The following is a 21,309-nucleotide window of genomic DNA, read 5'->3' as shown; positions in this document are numbered from 1 at the left end:
CCCACGTGGGCCCCTACATCTGGTTACAGGTCACGGAGGAGCAGTGACACCGTCACCAGGGCCCAAGAGCGACTCTTCGGAGGGCCCCGTGGTGGGAACCGCTAGGGACCGAGGAAGGTGGGGGGGGGGGTCTGTCGCTGTGCCCTCAGGGCCACCATTCTGATGGGCCTAATGGAGCCCGAGGATAGCCCCCAAAAGAGCCCTGGGTCCCTGCATTCAAGGAGGTGTCGCTGCTTTGCGTTCCTGCGGCTCCGGCTGTGTGACTATGTGATTGTCCAGCCATGCCCCATCAAGGCACCGCTAGGACCAGGATAGGGGGCTGGGAAGTGGCAAGGCCCAGTTAGGTTGGTGGGCATATTCACTCTGCTCCCCACCTCAGTGTAAAAGCAGGGAGCTGCGGGCCATGTGTGGCTCTTAGGAGCCCCTCCCCACCCCTGCCTTGGGAAAGGCTCCCAGTGCCCCTGTGGGGTTTTCTTTGTAATTTTCTGGGTTTCCTGACCTTTTAGCCATGACCACGTATGGCTGATCCTTCCGGTAAAGCAATACGTGCCATTTCCTCTAAGCCCTGTCCGTAACTCCTTTGCTGTATCTGGGTGTCAGGCCTGAGACAGCGTGGGGGACTTTTCTTTCCTTAGGCCTTGCTGAAACTTTGAGTCTTCTGGGGCACTTGAAGATACGATGCCCACTCTCAGGGGGTTGGGCCTCAGGTGATTGTAATGGGGAGCCAGAGCCGAGAATCACTGGGCTGAGAGATGGGGCTGTAATGGAAGTCTGAGACGGAAAACCCTGGAGCCCACATATCCTCCTCCTGAGTGCTGGAGGGTCCGGTATGTTCTCCTTGAGATCAGGCTGGTGGCCATGCCAACTGGTGGCTCTGGGCCTTGAGCAGCCTATTGGCCCCCGGGAAGCCCCAGCACAGGAGATCCGCCCTGTACGCATCCCAGTCATTCCGAGGACTCTGCCCCAAGCCCCCAGTGCATCCCCCATCCATCAGCTCAACAGGCTGTCTTCCTAGGTTGGCTTTTCCCGGCTACTCCTCCCCTCCCCTCCTTGCCTTCCTGCCCATTGTTTGGTCCTAGAATATGTGCTCAAACAAGAAAACATCAGGAGGAAAATCTCAGCCTGCCCACGTCCCAAATAAGTGACCCTTGATGACGTATGATTCCTTCCCCCCATCCAGAGGATCTACGGACATTCGCGGGGGCACCTCAGCTTCAGGGGCTGCCATAACTCTCAGCTATTTGTGTGTTTGGCTGTACACGGAGGTGGGAAGCAGTTGTGGGTACGGGGGCGATGCCAGAGAGGGCAAGAGGAAGGAAAGCTGGGGTGACTTCTCTGGCCGGACAGTTTCCCCACTGGACAGGGCACGGGGGTGGGGGTGGGGGGGGTGGGGCGGGGCATGGCACAGACTGGCTGTGGGGGATTCCGGGGGGTTTTGTCTTTGGTAAATACGTTTCCTGGGCCGACCCACACGCTGTGTACTATGTGGTTTGGGATGAGTGAATGTGCCGGTGGAAGCCTGTGACCCAACGACTGAGCGGCAGTTTCCCTGGCCTCAGTTTTCTCATCCACCGAAATGGGTGAGACCCAATGAGACTGTTGCCACCGGTGTCCTTTGCTATCTGAATCAGGGAGCTCTATGAAGAAACAGTCCTGAGAGTGGTGTGGCCATGCCCTGGCTCTGCCGCGACTCCCCGGCAGAGGGGCACTGGCTGCCCCTCTCACCTTCGTGCACAGAGGGGCTGAGGGCAGGGCCTGGAGAGTGTCCCACTGGGGGAACGCGGTCTTGAATATCCTTACTCTTTCTATCCCTTGCTGTGCTCCAGCTGACAATCCCAGCATCTCAGGCAGCGCGCCCAAGGGCTCTGGGTTTAGGGTACCTTACTCCACACACAATGCTGGTGGCGCCGACGGGGCGCCCGGGGAGGGGGGGTGCTGTGGTTCTCTCTGCGTGTGGAAGCCGGGAGCCACCGGGGGAGCCACACTGCTTCCGACTGGGGAGACTCCACCAGGGGGCTTAACACTGGGCGGGACAGTTTTCCAGCCTCCCCTGGGGTCATGGTGCATGGCCCCTGGGGCTGCTGCAGCTCGCCCCCTCCCCCCCCCCCCCACCGGTCTGGTCTGCCCAAGCTGGGGCCCCAGGAGCCCCGAGGCGCTGGCTTGAGGCCGCGCAGGGGGAGGGAACAGAGAGGGGGAAGAGACGCCGGCGCCGGAGAAGCAGTCCATCCACAAGAGGGCGCAGTTTCACGTGTTTATTTTTGGCAGGAAGGAAATCATTGCAAACCTCTCGACGGACAAGGCTCGCCCCTGGAAACGTGCACATTCCACATGTAGTATTTCCCAAGTAACGCTGGCTTGTTTATCACATTCAAATGTCCAACAGAAATCCACGACTACCCAGGCACCAGAATCTCCACTACGGGTGGGGGGAGGGGGGTGTTAGTCTGCAGAGAAGCTCCCTGGAGAACGAACAGGAACGGACCCCATCAAATTTACAGCGAGATAGGAGCAGAGGCAGCCAGTGGGTTTTGCTCGGGTAACTGCAAGCACGTCAAGCCATCCACTCTCTTCTCGAACCCTGGCATGCCAACTGCCCATCACAGCACCTTTAAAAGCAGAGGCACAAACGTCACGAGTGTTTGACCCTATAGGGCTGTGTGGTTCTAGATTTTATCAGAGGGCCGTCTTTAAAAATAGAGGGTCTTCGATGTTGCCAGGTTATATAGACTTACAGATTTCTTTTTCCAGACCAGCAGTTCAAATGCTGCAACCATGACAAGTCAGTGTCATCAGGGCCTCACGTCTCCAAAGTCACCTCATCAAAACTGCACTGTGTCAAAGGAGCTTCCCCACCAACCATGGGTTGTGACAGGTGGTGTTCCTCCTTGGGATACAGATACATGGTTTACAAACAGCTAATGTGTGAAACCGCAGACCAACACGGAGGATTCCCGAACAACGGAAGACAGAGCAGTGACAACCTCGGATGCCTGGGCACCTCCACTCAAGGCCCGGCCAGAGACGCCATAACATCACCGGGGCGGAGTCCACAACCCAACATATCTCGCCCCAGATCTTAATGTAAAAAATACTTGCCCAGGAGACTATATATTAACCTGGTACCAAAAGGGCCGTGGAGACTCAGGAGGTCGGGTTTCTCTTTTGGTTGAAGAGTTGGGGCGGCGGGGCTGGGGTGGGGTGGGTATTTTGGTAACATGGGAAGCAATATGGCACAGAGAAATAGCTAATAGGGTTCATTAGGTTTTAAAGCCCACAATTTAATAAAAGGTAATAATTAAAAACAATACCCGTATTTACCTTAAAAAACATAAACCCCAAACATTCATCTCATTTCTTGGCCTTATGTTAGAATTCTATTGCTTCATTTACATGTAGATGATTAAAAATATAGAGAGAGATCTAGATATTCTGGTTATGTACACAAAGCAGAATCGAGGGTTAAAACAAAAATGGAATTTTGGAGTGTGGTCAAATAAGGTGCACAGAATCCAGAACCCTCGGGGGGGGGGGGTCTGCTGGCCCCCCCCTCCCCGAGACACTCTGTGTCCTGTGATGGCAGGAACCGGGCTCCATCCCCCACAATCGTGCAATGGTGCTCACGGTTTCAAGAACTACTAGGTGCAGTGTTTGGCTCAAGCTTGCCAGTGTCTTCACTCCGTCTCTGAGAAGTGGGACACTGTTCCTAGGTCCGATTCCCCTGAAATACTCTAGAACTTCGTCCTCTCTGCCCCCTGTTCCAGAGAAGACCTCATGGTGCCAGCAGAGAAGAGGGCATGGCTGAGGGTCTGGGGCTCTCACCAGGACCGATTTCTGTGTGGATTTCAACACACGACAGACACTGGACTGCAACATTCGAGACATTTAAGGCAGCGGGTTGACTTAATGACTAGTTTTCCAGATCAAGGGTTATGGCGTGTGCAGATCCGCCATGGAACTGCCGTGGTCTGTGCTGATGCGAGCAAGGGGCTGTTTCTACTTTAACTGGCATGTGGGTTACTGGATTCTGCACACTCAGAAAGCTGGGGGACCCGGTTACCCCCGAATACTTATTTCTCTTCTGAATGCACGGCAGTCCGCGGCCCAAAGTGCTGTTGGGAGGACACGATTGGCAGCTGGCTTCGTTATCTTGTGAACGAAAGCGAGAACAAAATTTTACTTCGACCCCCATTTCCACACTTGCTAGTGCCAGTCGCTTCCACCAGAACTCTGGCGGAGGCCCAACCCACAGAGGACTAAGGCAATGGTGCCGACACGAAAGGGTTCTTCTAAATTACTTTTAAGAGCAATACTTTATAGACTGTCTTGTCACTGGGAAAGGCTGCAGAGGAAGCCCCGGCCCGGGGAGGGCACCCTTCCTCTCCCTGGCTCGGGGCGAGGGGTTCCACCTCTAGACAGGTTTCCCCAACCCCAGGCTGTGCTTCAAAAGAGAAGACCAAGAGGGGACTTGGGCCACGTCAGCGGGGTGGCTGGGGGAGGCCACGGGTTCTCGAGAGAGAACGGTCGGCTCATCACGGTCTCTGATGTCGACTGCAGTCGGAAACCAACACCACGCCCGTGTGGCACGCTGGCCCCTTTGTCTTTGTTCCCTTCTGAACTCCCATGGCCAGAGCCGGGCAAGGGGGACTCTTGGTGCAGTCCTGCGGTGGGGCGGGACACCTACGTTTCTGACCCTGTCCGAGTCTGCAGCTTAGCAGTGAGCAGATTCTGAGCATAGGCACAGTGGCAAAGAACAGTGTAACAGCCGCTGGTCAATTCCATTTGGTGGCAGCGCAATAGCAGCAAAGAAAATTCCCAAACAGCTCCGTGTGTATCCAGCTTTTGGAAAGGAAAACATTTTTAAAAAAATCAATAAACAGGTTGTTTGTTTTTTTTTTTTTTTTTTAAATATCCAAGGGTTTCAGAGTTTCTGGTAACTGCTCTACCCAGAACGACGACGACACAACAGAAAACACACAGGAGTACGGCAGTCGTGTGGGAGCAGGAGTGACGATGCCACTTTTCAAGGGGGGGGAGACTGGGACCTCAAGACAAATGTGTCCCCATCAGAAACAATAGCAATAACATAAAAGAAGCTGTCGTTCCCTAAAGGGCTGAGCCGCACAACTGCAGATACATTCCAAACTGGGTCAGTAACGAATGGAGGCACCGCCGTGGTCGCCGCGACTCCTGTCGGGAGCCCGGCCCTACAACATGCCACAGGGCGTCTGAGCGGTCACACCTGTTGGGAGACAGGCTTCTATGACTCACCTCCAGCCCTAGCCGCCCCGCCCCCCCAGGTTCTAGAAAATTGTTGTAGTTGTCTTCTTAGAGAATCTAAGACAATAAAAGACTAAAAGATGTCTGGAAATATGTTGTGTAGAAAAATTAACTCTCAGCTTAAAATAACATTCAAAAAGGCACTTCATCCTGTAGGAAAGAGATTCTGAGTTGGGTCAGCTGCTCCGAGCTGGCATAGAAAGGGACCGGTTGTCTGCTTGGAAGGGGGGATGGGCAGTTGAAAGGAAGTCCGATAGATATCAAGCTTTCTCTTTTTTTTTTTTTTTTCTCCATTTTTTTCTTTTTGGTATGTTTTAAGAAAAGCAAATACCGTAAAATGCATGTCCCTTTATGAAATCTGTTAAAAGAGTTCATCTTAAAATAGTGTTTCTGTTCTTAAAAAATAAAACAGGTAGGTATGGCCACTTTGACCTCGCGGCCTGGAGCACGGAGTGTCCTCGCTCCAGGCAGGTCCCCGAGGCCGAGGTCCCGGAGCGCATGGGCGGGGTGGGCGGAGGCCGGCGCTACCTGTCACAGAGTCTGTGCAGCATGCTGTACACGTCGTCTTCCCGGCTCAAGCCCTCGAAGAAGGGGATGAGGTCCAGCAGCTCTGTGTCCGTCATGTCATCGAACCAGGACTGCACGGGCACCTGGAAGACAGGGTGTGGAGGGGGCAGCTGAACCGTGCCCGGCACCGGGGGCAGCTCCTAGCCCGACTGGTGCCCGCACGTTTAGCATTTTCTTTGGTAAGGAGGACGGGTGTCTAAAAAGCATCATCGTCACCATCTTGTTTGTTCTCTCCCGTCCCAACTAAGGTGGATCCAGAGCTACCTGGTTCAGGAAGAAGGCAGAGTTCAGTGTGTTTGCTTTTTAAGTGAAGTGTAAATGTCAGTGTGTGTGCGTCTGCTTGTTTTGCTCTCCTGCCACAGAAAAGGTGGCCACGGCGCGGAGTGTATGAGAGCTGGCCTTGCCACCTGCCAGTTTCAAAAGCTCTTTCCACTGCGTCTAACAGCTCCTTACCCCTCAGAGCACTTGGAGCCACAGCTACCTGCCGGCCACTGACACCACGGAGCCCACAAACCGGGCACGGCGAGGCTTCCGATTGTGCCGCACAGCCAAAAGCAGAGACTTTCCTCCCATCCTTAGCAGCGATCGGTTAAAAGGAGAAGTATACAATTTCAGGACAGTCTGAGCTCTGGGCACAGACAGGATTTTCCCTTAGTTTTAGACGTGGGGGGTGGTGGTGGTAATGGGTAGCAGCCAGCCGTGCAAAACAAGAGATGTAAAAAGGAATTTGGGGAAAGCGAAGGAGTTCACAAAAGTAACATTTTGGGCCCTTTGAAGGACTGCTCAGAAACGAAACGATTCACTGTATAATTAAAAAATAGGGGTGCCTGGGTGGCTCAGTCGGATAAGCATCCAACTTGGTTTCAGCTCAGGTCATGATCTCACGGTTCGTGGGACTGAGCCCCACATTGGGCTCTGTGCTGAGAGCATGGAGCCTGCTTGGGATTCTCTTTCTTTCTCTTTATGCCCCTCCCCCACTTGTGTTTTTTCTCTCTCTCTCTCTCTCTCTCTCAAAATAAAAAAATATATATAAACAAGGTAAGGATTAACAAAAAAATGACTATTCCTAGGGGAAGGCAGACATGGACACAAGACTTCTCCAAATTTATCTCTGTTGGTAGCTCTGATGTTGGAATCATGGAAATGTGTTACATAATTGAAATAAAATTAAACCATTAAGAAAAGAAAGCAATAAAAAATGAACCCAAGGTGCATATAAACTTGGTGACATAACCACACTGAGAATTATTTCAAGTGATTTTAAAACGTAGTGTTCTGTCCGTACATTTCTCAAAGACACCCTAAGTGCATGCAATTGTCTTAGTAGTAGTAATAATATTCGTACTCTATTTGGAAACTATTAAACATATACTATAGAATAAGTCAAATATGTAATGAAGTGTTAATATATTTAGGAACCCAGAATTTCAGCACAAGAGAAGGAGATACAAATACAAAAATAAAACCAAAGAAATTAAATAAAAACTGTTATAACACTGAACTGGAAAAACAATATGAATTTATGATTTAATTTTAATTCTAAAAATATATATATGTTAGCTCTGTCTAGTATAAAAGGCCAGAAGCAAAGGACATCTCAGCAACAGTAAGAGTCCATCCAAACTGTGGTCTCTCAATACCATTCCCACTAATAGGAACAAGGCTCTATAGAAAAGTGGTTGATTCCAGGGGGAGGTAAGAAACGGACAAGACGAGCCTGGAATATCTTGTTGCACCAGAAGCAGGAAGCTTTCAAAGACTATCGTTATTTGAAGGGATGTCCGCTGTCCAAAGGTGAACGAACATTTGAGCACACAGAAGAATAATAAATGTATTAAGTTATAACAATGAAAAATGCTTGAGTTCATCATAATGCCCCCCTCCTCCAAAATTCACTGGCTACTTTTGGAAGCTGCTAGACCATCGACTCATTACTCTGAAGATTAAAGAATTAAAGAAAAAGAACCAAGACATTACCCTGACTTCCCGATTCAAACATTCAAACTGAATTTAGGGTAATCAAGTAGTCGACGAGGGCAAATTTGATTTAAACAAAAAAAGGGGGGGGGGAGTTCTGACCAACACACGTGGAAAGAATGACAGAATTTAGAAATCGCCATTTCGCAATTCTTAATGAAATAGTTGATGCAGGCAATGATCATCAACGACCGCTCAATTTCTAGGTCAAAGGTTGATGGGAAATTTAAAAACAGTAGGATCAGGCTAACAACACCTGACTCCAAAGATCAATTTGAAGTCTTTAAAAGTGGGACAGCCTGACATGATATGCCTCCTAATGTGATAGCCTACTAAGTACACAATACCACCTGTGATGTGTTCTTGAAAAACCAAAACTGAACCTGCACTGAATCAGGCAGTAGTGCTCTTAAGTACTTGTTCAAGGGAAACATGGGAAACCAGCACGAGGCTGCAACTGGACAAATCCAGAAGAGAGGACATTTCTGTAAGACAAATAACTAGACTTTCTTCAACCAGTAAACAGGACGGAAGAAAAAGGGAGAGGGGAGGGAGAATTGTTAAGATTATACGCATTACTAACCAAAGCAGTGCATGGACCTTGCTTGGTTCTGATTTAAACAGTCCAAATGCAGGACATTTCGAGACGATAAGGAAAATATGAACACAGTCTGGATATTAGAGAGTATTAAGAAACTGTTAGCTCTGTCAGATGGGATAATGGAATTGTGATTGTATTAAGAAGTAATCCTTATCTGTTAAGAGACACATGACAAAATGCATTACGATGAATTTGATTAACTCACTATAATGAATGCATGTAAATATAATAAATTTGGAACGTTTACTCAAATAATCATTACTCACTAACTGAATCTAGCTTGAACTCAGTTCTTTGCTATATGGGGAGCCACAGAGCTCTGGATTCAAGGAAAGGACGCTGGGGGGGGGGGGGTCTTTTATTTAGTGTGAGAAGCCCAGGCTCGGGAGGAAGCCTGCTCTCCGGGAAAGGCTGCCTGAGCTGAGGGCCAGTGTGGTGGTCCTGCTGATGGCTGGCAGTCACCAGCGGGGTTGGCTGACCTCCCTTTCCCTGGAAACGTAGGACGGGAGGTGGGTGAGCATGTCTCTCTTGCTTGGACAGTCATGCTGCACCCAGTGGGGACTGTCACACTCCGGGGAGTTTTAGGTAGGAGATGTCCCCACTGTATACTTTTCAGACATCATTGTGAGGTGGGAAAGCTTGGCAGGCTTGTCTGAAGGCCTTTATCGAGGTGTTTCATTCATTCTTGTTTAAGAACGTCTTCTGCTGAAGAGGTAGCCAGGCCTTTTGAGTCTACGGGAGCCATGAGCCAGCTCCAGGAGGTTCGCGACGGAACCCTTCTCAGGAACAACACTAACAACGCTAAGATGCAGCCCCACTGAGCACTCACCCATCACAGGCACTGTTCCAAGTGCTTTCCACGCTCTGTCACACTCCATCCTCCAACCTTCCTATGGGTCAGCGCCCCCAGAATTCCCATTTGGTGGACGAGGCAACTAAGGCTCAGTGAGGTGAACGAACTGGGTCAGTGTCACGCAACTGCTAAGTGGCAGAGCTGGGGTTTCACCAAGGCCAGGCCAAGAGAGCTGGTGCAGATGCTTGAGAGCACGAAGGCGAAGCTGGATGGGCCCCCCCCCCTCCCCCGCCCAGCCCCGTGCTCTCCCCCGGGGCTACTTACTGCGTTCTCAGGATGGAAGATGTAGGAGGCCGGAGAATTGTCCACGATGATCACTTTGCTCAGCTCCCGGCCCAGGCGACTCAGGTCTTTCACGTAGTTGCCACGATGGAAGACGCACGATTCTCTGAAGAGCCGGGCCCGGAACACGCCCCAGCGGTCCAGCAGGTCGGCCACGGGGTCTGCGTACTGGAAAGCAGGAGTCGTGGTGAAGGCCGGGCGCCTGGAAGAGCCCAGAGACCTGCCCTACTACAGCAAGATCCACATTACTTTTCCAGACAGGGGTTCACATAATTGGACATGTTTTAGGATCCTGCTTGCTTTCCTCTCCATGTGTGTAAGACAGCCTGGCTGCTGCAACTTCTCTCACTTCTCATATCCAGTCCGTCAGAAGTTCTTGGCGGTTCCGCCACCAAGAGTATCTTGAATCCACCTGCATCTGTAATATACCGCCCGGCTCCCGGTGTGTGTAACCTCTGCCTGGGCCAGCTGCGTGAGCCTCTCAAAGGGCCTGCCCGCTCCCCCTTGCGTCTCCTTTGCAGCCCACGCAGCTGCTCCTCTCACGCCCCATCACCCCTGCTTACGACACCCCGCCGCGGACCCACCGGCCCTGGAGTAAGGCCCGCACTCCTCGGGGCCCGCCCTGTCCCGCACGGCCACGGCTACGTGATGTGTGCCCCTGCTCAGCTCCAGCTCGTCACCCGAGCCGCACTGGCCTTGAACGTGGTCAGAACCCCTGCACCAGTGCTCCCTCCGCACGCAACATTCCCTCCTCAGGTCTCTGCACAAACTTCTCCTTCTGTCCCTTCGCCTTTCGGGTCTTGGCTTTCCTTACCACCCACGTAGAGCCACCTATACCTCCCTTTCTGGCTACCGGGGTCTCACAGTGGCTTCCTTCACAGAGCTCACCACCCCCGGGGATTACCGGATTTTCTCTTCTCTGGCCAGAGCGCAGGCCTTGTCTGGCGTGTTCACCAGGATGTCCCGGGCACCTTGCACCATGCCCACCTCATGGTGGGGGCTCTAAACACTAGTTTTGTCACCGAACGAATGAGTAGACTCTGCATTTGGCTTGTGTGGCATGAGGGCGCACTGCCTCCTACGCGTGCTCTCTGAGGAGCTGGGCCAGACCAGCACCAGCACAGGGACGGTGCCCAGACACCCACTTCTGTTTACTTGAAGCCCGGGAGGTTTTTTTCAACTTTGTTTTGCTTTTTCAGTGAGAGAGAGAGAGAGAGAGAGAGAGAGAGAGAGAGAGAGAGACGGAGAAGGGGAAAGAGAGAATCCCAAGCAGGCTCTATGCTCAGTATAGAGCCTGATGCGGGGCTCAGTTCCACCATCCCGGGATCACGGCCTGAGCCGAAAGCAAGAGTCAGAAACTCAACTGACTGAGTCACCCAGGTGCCCCGCAGAGCCCACGAGTTTTATGGGAGGGAGTGTGGGGCTCACCGTATTTGGCCTTCTCTCGTGGCCTGGGGGATTTTCCCAAAGCAAGCTGACCCGGATAAGGAAATAAAGAGGTCATCCCTGAGGGAAAATCTTCATAAATGAAGATGTCGAAAAGACGGGGTTCCCATTGAGTGGCTGGGGCTGGAAGTGAAAGAGAGTGACAGCACAAAGACCCGCAACTCTGCCAGGGAGGCAGGAAGTACCCGGAATGCACGGCAGCCCCCGGGGTGCAGAGAAATGCCAGCACGCTGCAGGATGTGGGGCCACGGGCCTACGGGCAGCAGCTCTAACTCTGTGGCAATGTCCTCCTTTCCCTAGACGCATCCCGAGGGGGCAGAGTCCAGGAGCAGGCCGTTTCCTGCTGACCAGGCAGGCACTGCAGTTTTCCGCTGGAAAGGGCAGTACCCACCGGTACTAGGAGGCTGACTCTAGGTGGAAATAGTGATTAGTTTACGCATAATTGTGAACACTGGCGGTGGCATACATCCTTCAAGAGAACGTCTGAGTCTGGGGGCTCCGGGCCTTAGAGGCAGATGTGGAGAATGTAAGCTTCATGAGGGCAGGGGCTTTGTCTCCTTTGTTCTCTGCCGTATCCCCAGTGCCTAGTACAGAGTCTGACACACGGGAGGTTCTAAGCAAGTATCTGTTGGGTGAACGAATCAAAAAGGAAACTTAGATGAGGAAACAGACATAGAAGGGCTCTGACATCAGCTCAGGGCTCCTGTGGGTTTCTGGGCTGTGGGCCAGGAGGTCCATGGCACCAGTGGTGCTGGCTGGGAGCTGAGCCCAGAGCCAAGAACCGGGGAGCGCCCACCTGTCTGCAGAGCTTGTGCATCAGGGAGGAAAGGGCCGGAAGGCTGCACTTGGGAGCCGACTCAGCTGAGCCAGGCTGGAGTAGCAGTGAGGGAAGGGCTGGAGAGACAGGTGGAGGCGCAGGTGGGAGACGTCCAGGAAGAGACTGAACAAGGATGTTTAAGCGCTGGCGACTACTGCCGAGAAAGAGTGTTTCAATTTTGCCAGCTTCCCCGCCAAACGCCCTCCTAACCCCCACCCCCCAATTCTTAATCTACCACACCGGTGTCATCTTCCTGTCTGTTACTTCTGCAGTTGTCACTTCAGGCTCCTCGGTGCCCCAGAGCCCCGCCAGGAGACCCATCCACGCTACGGTTCGTCTTGGTGCCATTCATGCGAAAGAGCGCCCACCGGGGAAGATTAGGTCTTCCCCGAGGCCATGCTCTTTTTAGTATGCCAAAGTGAGGCCTAGGTTTTGGATTCCCTTTCTACCGAGCTCATGCCCTAAGGCCTGCCAATGAGTCTGGCAGAACGTTGTGCAGGTGGGGCTCCCTCTCATCTCAGCCGTGACTGAGACATGATTCAGACCAGGAATGCCCCGTCTGGCAAAGCGGTATGTCTGGGCACCTGGGGTCAGAGTCCCCAGCACGCAGAGGAGAAGGGAGCCACCCCGAGCCAGGACATTGTAGGGGGTGGGGAAGGGGAGAGTCCTTGCAGCAGGTCTGGAGATGAGCAGATTGCTAACCTGCGCCCCACAAAGCTCATCTCTGGGGCCACTTCAGAGTCCCCAAGGTGCCCACGGGGACGCTGGTGGCGCCACCAACAAATGATGGCGCTGGCCCCATCAGAGTCAGGATTTGAGGGGTGGTCATGGCAAGGATCTCCTCCGAGGACTGGGGCCCGCCCTCTCCACCTGAGGCACAGCACCTCAGCACACCTGTGAAAGGGCAGACATAACCATACGGGGGGGGGGGGGGCCGTCCTATGCACCTGCTACTTCCTTTAAACAGTGGGGAAGGGCAAAGAAACCACTCTCTTTGGTTAGAGCCAGTGTAGACGCTGGGTCAAAGATTCATACCAAGCTATAAGGCCAAAACATGTGAATTATTTTGTCACCATTAATAATTATGATAATTAAACCCTGAGCACCAGGAGACTTACTTACCGCGTGACAGTGCCCGCAGGGCATATGGAGCACAACAGGTGCTCCAGGAACGTTTGCTGAATGAGTCAAGCACGACGCTCTGCCCTTTACAAGTATTATTTCATTTGATCCACCCCAGGTGGTAGAGGAAATCATCCCCAATTTCTAGAAGAAATGGAGTCAAGACAAGTGAAGTCACTTGTCCGAGATCACATGGCTCACTAGGGCTGTCAGAACCCTCCTCTGGCCCGTGCATGTGGCTAAGTCTTGGACACTTATCCTTCCCCAAACCTGTGTAAGCCAATGGAGGACGCAAAGGCTTGAGCCCCTAGCAGGGGTCTGCCAGTCAACAGCCGAGGGGCAGATGCCCTTTCCCAGTTACGCGGGACACACTGATTTCCTGGTCTGTGGACATCCAGCTTGAGGCGGCTGCAGGCAGCAACTTCACGGAGCATTTGTTCCAAAGGCTCCCTGTCACCATGGTAATAACCCAGAAGCCTTTCAGGCTGGCGCTGTGCACGTGGCCTGCATCCATCCCATCCGGGGTGGGAAACTGTCACCATGGAAACAGCTTCCCACACCTTAACAGAGGGCTGCCTGGCAGACAGGGGGTCAGGGTGGAGGGGCTGGGGGAGCCCAGCTGGGAGCAGGACGTACCTTGGCCAAGCTGGCAGTAAAGAGCACACACTCAAAGAGCTGGCCCATCCTCTGGAGGAACTCATCCACGTGGGGCCGCTTCAGCACATACACCTGCAACAGCAGCAGACAGCAGGCTGGTCAGTCATGGCAGCTGCTGGGGTGGCCTGGGCCCAACACCCACGTAGGAAGAATTCCTTAAAAGGGAACTGCTTGCTGTCCCCAGCTCTATGGGTGGGGGGGACACCCCAACTGTACGAGGGCTACACAGTCAGATGTGGCACGTTAGGCCACACACACACTCCTCAGACCGGGCTCCCGGTCTGAGTCTGGTGCACCCTCCTCTGAAGAGGGAAAGGGAAGCTGACCGCGGTACTGGGGGTCTTAGGGATTTTCAGAACAAGTAGAAGGGTTGTGCCGTGTTTGTGCGAAACGGCTCCTTCCCTCACCCGTGTTTCTCAGTACGTGTTGTGGGTCAGGCCCTATGTGGACACAGGCTACAGCCCAGGGGCCGTCCATTCAGACGTCCAGGCCCGACCCAATGTCTGGCAGCTCCGGGACAAGCGGCCACCTCGTACCCTCGACTGGAACACCTCTCTCGCCAGAAAGCCTGGGGTGGGAGCGCAGGCCCAGCAAAGAGGCGAGAGGTGCCTTCCCTGTCAGTGTGGGAAGCCATCCACTTGACGCCACAAAGGTGACTCTACTTGAGCTCGGTACAGAAATAGACTTTGGGGGACGTGACGCCAGCCTACTCCCAGGGCCCCATCAGGAGGGGCCTCCAGGCAGAGGGGGGCAAAGAAGAGGCTTTCCTGGAGTGGCTGGGTGGCTCCGTGCTCCTGACTGGGGAACCTGAACAAATCTGAGGAGACCAGGGAAATGGGAGACAAGGCAAAGCTGGTGAGAGAAGATAGGGAAGGTGGGAGGAGGGAAGAACTAATTAAAACGTGAATAAATTCCATGTGAAATTAGCCACTTCCCTAAAATAAATCAGACTTATTAAAATTCAATTCAGCTCATATTCACGGAGCCCCAGCTCTGTACTCAGCCTGAAGAAGTTACAAACATGAACAAAACACAGGCCTTGCCCTTGAAGAGCTCACAGTCTAGAGCAGATACAAATAAGAACAAATCAAAATGAGCATGCATATCCAAGTTGTAGTAGAGAGATAAATTAAGGACAATGAACTCCCCTCTCAAGGGGAAGGAATCACAGAAGGTAACATCTGGCCTGGGCCTTGCAGGATGAACAAGAGTTCACCAGGCGGGTAAGGATGAGAAGCAAGCTTCCAGGCAGAGGAAGCGGTAGGAGCATGAGACCTGGCCTGAAAGTACCTGGGTGTGAGAGCAAGGCCAGAGCCCTTCGTGACCAGCCCTTTAGAGACGGCGGATAGACGAAGGGGCTAAAGAGAAAGTGTGAAAGGCAGGTCAGGGGGAGCACATGTGAGGCCGTGAATGGCAGATGTTGCCAGCCGTCTATCCTACGGAGTCACAGAGGGCGGACGGGGCTCTGTACCACACAGGGGATGCGTGCATGGCAGAAGAATTCTGCACAGAGCCAGGACTCGGTGGGAAACTTGTGGCCCACTGAAAGACTGGGGTAAGCACGGTCTGTGGCCGTGGGTGGAGTGAAGGGCCAGAGGCCTGGCGGGGGTGCCAGCAGGGCTGTGAGGAGCTGGGAGGCTGGGGGTGGGGCTGGGGCAGGGCTTGTGGCTGCAGTAGCTCCAGGCCCCTGCTTTGTCCATGAGGCTCCTCGGTGCCAGGGAATGGGTGTGGCCTGTGGTCCTCAGTCCCCTTGGGAATGCTGCTTGGAAAGCAAGCTTTGCTACATGCAGAGGGCAGGAGACTGATTTGGGAACTCTGGTGTTGGTGCCTCTGGCAGAGAGGAAGGTCCTGGGCCCGGATGCCGGCGTCCAGGCCCGCGTCCGCGTGCAAGTAACCAAGAATAGGCCCATCGGGACCTGCACAGCCTATCCTGGATTACTTGAACGAGGCCACGGCCTTCGCCAGGGCCTTGGTCCTCCTCTTGGCGCCTGTGGCTTCATTCCCTCAGGAGAGAGGGTTTCTGATCCCACCCCTGGGACCCTGGAGTATCTATCGCCATATGAATCACAGTACAGTCTGGAGGGAGGCTGGGGGAGCCGGGGTGGCTCCTTTGAGAGTGGGCTGGCTGTCGCAGGTCAGGCCCTGAGGGTCATGCTCACAGTTGCAAGGTAAGAAGGAAGGATTAATTTCTCTCCTAATTCTTGCCATGCCAGTGGGCAGCCTCTCCTTTGTCTCCTTATTTTGTAGCAGAAGCCAAGGTAATAAATGAAGCCTTAACTGCTTCTCAGATGCTGAGTTAATTCAGTTGGTGCTTTTGCAAATGTTAAATGCCCAAGTGCCTGTCTTTTGGCTCCCTGCTGGCTTTTAAAAGCATGACATGTGGAGACACTGGAAATAAAGCTGCCTTTCCAAGGGCCAGCTTCCTGGCAAGACCTCCTGCCTGGGAAGGGAAGGGACCAGGGTATCAGGAAAAGAGCCATGGGCCAGGAGGCAAAAGACTGGAAGTCTCATTTTAATTCTTTCCATGGATGTGACCTTGAACCAACCCTTTCTCTGGCCGAGCCTCAGTTACCCCATCTGGACAACGACACGGTCGGACCAGCTGATTTCCAAGACATCAACTCTGACACCCTGTCCTCAAGGGCCAAGGAAACTACTGGTGTTGTTAAGGAAAGACATCCTGTTATGGCTCAAGCACCAAGAGAGATTTTCCTTCCTGGGATATAAACACAATCAGGCCAGAGACTCTCCCTTTAAGACCCTGGGTCGACAAGAGGAGGGTCACACCATCCCCGTGGAAAACCTTACAAATCGCCCCTACTCCTCAACTTCCAAGGCTAGGAGTTTTCCCACAGTGTTCCAGTATGTTCATAAATGAAGCTATTCCTGGAGAAGCTTCATGCAGATAAGGGGAAAAAAAAAACCATCAGAACAAAGATGCGTGCCAATTAACTAGGGCATCTTTATTCAAAGTTGTCTCCTGATCCAAAAACACACATCCTTTTGGTTGGGATTTTGCTAAAGATCCACTGGAGAACATGATGTAGGAGTAACAAGATCAGTCTAGAGTGGCAGGTATTGGAAACTGACATCTCTTCCCAACATCCCACCATAAGTGGGTACTTGTGGCATTTTCCTTTTGCCTGCTAGGAGAGTAGCCGAAAGCCATTACATGAGGAAGTTAATTAGACCATCAAGCTAGGCCAGTGGGGGATATGGAAACTTCTAAAAGTCTGAATCAAATCAAAGAACTATTCCAACTTGCAGCCACATCTACTATCTACAAATGGATTATAGTTTCCCTTATACACTCACTATAAAGTAAATGCATCAGTGAAAAAAAGAAAGCAGGAAATCACTGTATTTATTTTACAAAGCTTGCTCCCTTTTGATTCAGTAATAAAAGTGTTGATGAAATGGGAATTTAGAATTAAGTTCATAGGAAACGTAATTACCAAAAAATGCTAATTGCAGCTCAGATTTAGCTTTGATTTCTTACCTGATGTATAGTTCCATCGATTTCAACCGGAACAATAAAATCAGCATTACTAATGGGCTAGAGAGAAAAGAAATTATAATTAATATATCCGAAAGAACAAAATAAAATTGGAAACTTTAGAAAGAATAAGGTTTGCCTGGACCAATGTTTTTATTATTGGAAAAAACAGCTAAACATATTTTTTTTTTAATGTTTATTTATTTTTGAGAGAGGCAGAGAGAGAGAGAGAGAGCGAGCAAGCAGGCATGAGCGGGAGAGGAGCAGAGAGAGGGAGACACAGAATTTGAAGCAGGCTTCAGGCTCTGAGCTGTCAGCACAGAGCCCAACGTGGGGCTTGAACCCATGACCCGTGAGATCATGACCTGAACCGAAGTTGGACACTTAACCGACAGCCACCCAGCTGTCACTGGAAAAAAGTTTTAGGTGAAGGATGTTGAAGTATGCTTTGATTCCTTAAAATAAGCACAAGCAGGAAAGCACATTTTTTTCTGTTCTGAATATCGTTAAACTTTCAGCATCTCGGTCCAACCTCTCTATCATCTCCCTGGCCTAAACAACAAAGGTAGGGCAGCCTGGCCAGAGAATGGGGCTCCTCAGAAACTCCAGTTCTCGCCTAGAGCCCTGCCACATGGTGTGGAACCAGGACTGGCCACCAGGGGGAGGAGGTGAGAGCCCAGTGGTCCCAGAGGACTTGCGACTTGGGGGGAAACTGATTTGCATTGGACCCGCGGATGTAAGCTGCCCTGTGATGGGCTGCTGGGCAGGAGATGCTGAGCACAGGACACAAAGCAGGGCCACAGACGTGAGGTGAAATCAGAGGCCACAGGCCACGGCCTCGGCTCCTTTCCCTCTGGACCTTCGTTTCTCCTCTCTTCCACAGCTGCGGTAATGGGTCTGATGTGTGCCCATGGCTCCATCTGGTCCTGAGCAGCAGTGATTTCCGCCTTGCCTGGCACCGTCTCCTGCCCTGGGCAGTGGGGAGAGCCGGCCCACCCTGGATTGCTCTGTTCTAAGTAACACAATACCCAGCACAGCCACAGACTCAAGCCTATTTAAAATAAGTCTTTGACAATACTAATGATACTTAAAATGCAAACATGATTATTTCGGCAGTCCTCGTGTGAATCAATACCAGGTTTAACATGAAGTTCTAAATTGAAGTCCGCAAATGAGGTAGCAACTACTCCAATGAACAGGCCCAAGAGACTCAGAACACAAACCCCTGGGACAAACAGGAGAGAGACAGAGGGAAGACAGCACGTGTGCGGTGGCTATTGGGCAGGGGTGCGGACAGGGGTGTGCAGGGCAGAGTCTCTGGTCAGAATGTGAACTGGGGTCTGCTTTTATTAAGCCCATCATCGTACACACATGCATTGTTCTTTGCTAAGTAAACAGAAAATACTAGATCACAGAACCATTGCTAAGCACTCAATAGAGTACCTGAAGCTTAAGATTACAGTTTAGTCACTCTTGTGGTTGGAAGGCCAAGGAGGAGTTCAGTATCTTATAATTCCACAACCAAAATACAAAATCATGAAGGAAGAAACTCTAACAAGGCATTATTAGATTGCAAAATCATATTCCATAGAGTATATTAAAAGAGAACAACCATTCCCCAGCTCAAATCAAGCCTCAGCCTCGGTTTCTTCTTACGTGCTATGTAAAGGAGGCCATGCCAAGCCACGGTTCTTAACCTGGGTCTAAGAGCCTCTGTGTGAAACAGTTGTATGTTTACAGTTGTATGATCTCAAGAGAGGTCACAGCTTTCAGATTCTCCAAGGCCTCTGAAATGCCCCAGAACATTAAAAACTGAACAATAAAGGCAGTTGCCAGAGGGAAGGTGGGTGGAAGGGTGGGTGAAATAGATAAAGGAGATTCAGAGCACACATACCTGGCCTTTGGCTCCCTGAGCAGCGCCATGGCAGTGGGCAAGAATAAGCACCTTGTGAAAGGTGGCAAAAAGGCAGCCACGAAGAAAGTGGTCGAGCCATTTCCTAAGAAAGACTGGTAGGATGTGAAAGCACCAGCTACATTTAATATAAGAAATCCTGGAAAAACAGTAGTCACGAGGACTCAAGGGACTGAAATTGCATCTGATGGCCTCCAGGGTCGTGTTTTTGAAGTGAGCCCTGCTCATCTGCGGAACGATGAAGTTGCATTTAGAAAATTCAACCTAATTACTGAGGACGTACAGGGCAAAAACTGCCTAACATCCATGGCATGGATCTTTCCTGTGACAAAGTGTGCTCCATGGTCAAAAAATGGCAGACTATGATTGAAACTCATATTGATGTCAAGACTACTGATGGTTACTTGCTTTGTCTGTTTTGTGTTGGTTTTGCTATTAAAAAAAAAAAAAAAGCAACAATCAGATTCAGAAGATCTCTTACACTCAGCACCAACAGGTCAGCCGAGTTCAGAAAAAGATGGTGGAAATCATGACCCGAGAGGTGCAAATGACTTGAAAGAACTGGTCAATAAATTGATTCCGGACAGCATCGGAAAAGACACAGAAAAGGCTTGTCAGTCTATTTATCCACCCCATGATGTCTTCATTAGAAAACTAAAAATGCTGGGGCACCTGGGTGGCTCAGTCGGTTAAGTGTCTGACTTCAGCTCGGGTCAGGATCTCAGGTTTGTGAGTTCGGGCCCCGAGTCGGGCTCCGCGCTGACAGCTCGGAGCCCGGAGACTGCTTCCGATTCTGTGTCTCCCTCTCTCTGCAACCCCTCCCTTGTTCGCACTCTCTCTCTCTCAAAACTAAATATTAAAAAAATTAAAAAAAAAAAAAAAAGAAAAGAAAAGTAAAAATGCTGAAGAAGCCCAGGTTTGAATTGGAAAAGCTCATGAAGCTTCATGGTTGGAAGGTGGTAGTTCTGGAGAAGTTACTGGGGATGAGACCGGTGCTAACGTTGAATGAGCTGGTGGGTAAGAGCCTGTAAGAATCTGTTTAAAATTCAGACATTTAGGGGCGCCTGGGTGGCGCAGTCGGTTAGGCGTCCGACTTCAGCCAGGTCACGATCTCGCGGTCCGTGAGTTCGAGCCCCGCGTCGGGCTCTGGGCTGATGGCTCGGAGCCTGGAGCCTGTTTCCGATTCTGTGTCTCCCTCTCTCTCTGCCCCTCCCCCGTTCATGCTCTGTCTCTCTCTGTCCCAAAAATAAATAAACGTTGGAAAAAAAAAATTAAAAAATAAAATAAAATAAAATAAAATTCAGACATTTAATGGTGACAAATAAAAAATCTCCTTTGTGATGAAAAAGAAAGAGTACATGTGTCTTGATGAGCACTGAGAAACGTATAGAATTGTTGAATCACTGTGTCGTGTACCTGAAACGAATATAACCCTGTATGTTAAGTATATTTGAATAGCGCCCCCCCCCCCCGCCCCTACAATAAAGGATATTCTGCTTGCAAATATAGGCAAGCCAGGGAGGGAAGAAATGAAGAGACGCTGTTCACATCAGCTTCTGTATAATGCTCTTTGAGCAGGCCTTGGAGACATCAGGGGCTGTTAAGGTCCTGCCTTTGGAGTCAGGAAGCCTCCATAGCCTCGGGCAGTCTGGTCAGCATTGCCCACACTCCCAGAGCCTGGGAGGAAGCTGTCCAGGCCGAAATGGCAAATAACCCCTGCTCCAAAGGGCTTTCCTCCAGAGGCCTTTGAAAAGTCCTGAGCAACTTGCCCACAGGGGAGAAAAGGCTTCCAATGCTATTCAGAGCTGAGCTGGGACATAAGGTCATGGCAACCAGGGGACCAATCCTGGAAGGGCCCTCAGGGTGCTGGGGAATGAGGTGGTACCTCCAGGCCCCAGTGGCCTGTCTCACTGCTAGAGTATGTGTGTTACCTCCTCTATTCTCCCAAAGGACTCACAGACAACCGCCTGGCCTTGTCCTATCAAGGAAGGCTTCTGTTTAGTGAGAAGCAGGCATAAGGAAGGATGTTCCTGACAGAAAGTTCTTCAGGTAAATTTGATGGCTTTTCCAACGTCCCCTGCAATGGTCAAGGAATGACTGGTTCATGTGAGACACCCCCCACGCCCCCCAACCATGGAGGGTGCCTTCATATCTCTCCGCAAAGTAAGGGGTGTCACGGGTTGGGGTACAAGGAGGAATGGGATCAAACTGGCCAGTGATAGTGGAGCAGCTCATCTCCAGAAGCACCCCAAGAAAAATAGGACCAGGACCCTACTTCTTCCTTCCAACACACAGATACCCT

General features: G+C 51.3%; 1 protein-coding gene and 1 pseudogene across 6 annotated transcripts in view; one reads left to right on the top strand and one right to left on the bottom strand.

The window, feature by feature from the left end:
* Nucleotides 1-2,237: 2,237 nt before the first annotated feature.
* The window catches only part of CTDSPL (CTD small phosphatase like), a 121,249-nt gene continuing 102,177 nt past the window's right edge, over nucleotides 2,238-21,309 (bottom strand). For 3 of the 6 annotated variants that reach the window (XM_040479777.1, XM_040479778.1, XM_040479781.1), the window contains 5 exons: nucleotides 17,099-17,155; nucleotides 13,579-13,671; nucleotides 9,540-9,725; nucleotides 5,806-5,927; nucleotides 2,238-4,836 (listed from right to left, as the gene is read on the bottom strand). In XM_040479777.1, coding sequence (XP_040335711.1) covers nucleotides 4,770-4,836; nucleotides 5,806-5,927; nucleotides 9,540-9,725; nucleotides 13,579-13,671; nucleotides 17,099-17,155 — 525 coding nt within the window. In that variant the 3' untranslated portion in view covers nucleotides 2,238-4,769. The other 3 variants (XM_040479779.1, XM_040479782.1, XM_040479783.1) reach the window with 2 other exon arrangements.
* Nucleotides 18,972-21,309, top strand: part of LOC121033383 (40S ribosomal protein S3a-like) — a 3,860-nt pseudogene continuing 1,522 nt past the window's right edge.

The sequence above is a fragment of the Herpailurus yagouaroundi genome, unplaced genomic scaffold (assembly GCF_014898765.1).
Source record: "Herpailurus yagouaroundi ecotype Mexico unplaced genomic scaffold, PumYag 159, whole genome shotgun sequence".
Taxonomy (NCBI): Eukaryota; Metazoa; Chordata; class Mammalia; order Carnivora; family Felidae; genus Herpailurus; species Herpailurus yagouaroundi.
This window is presented reverse-complemented; position numbering and strand designations above follow the sequence as displayed.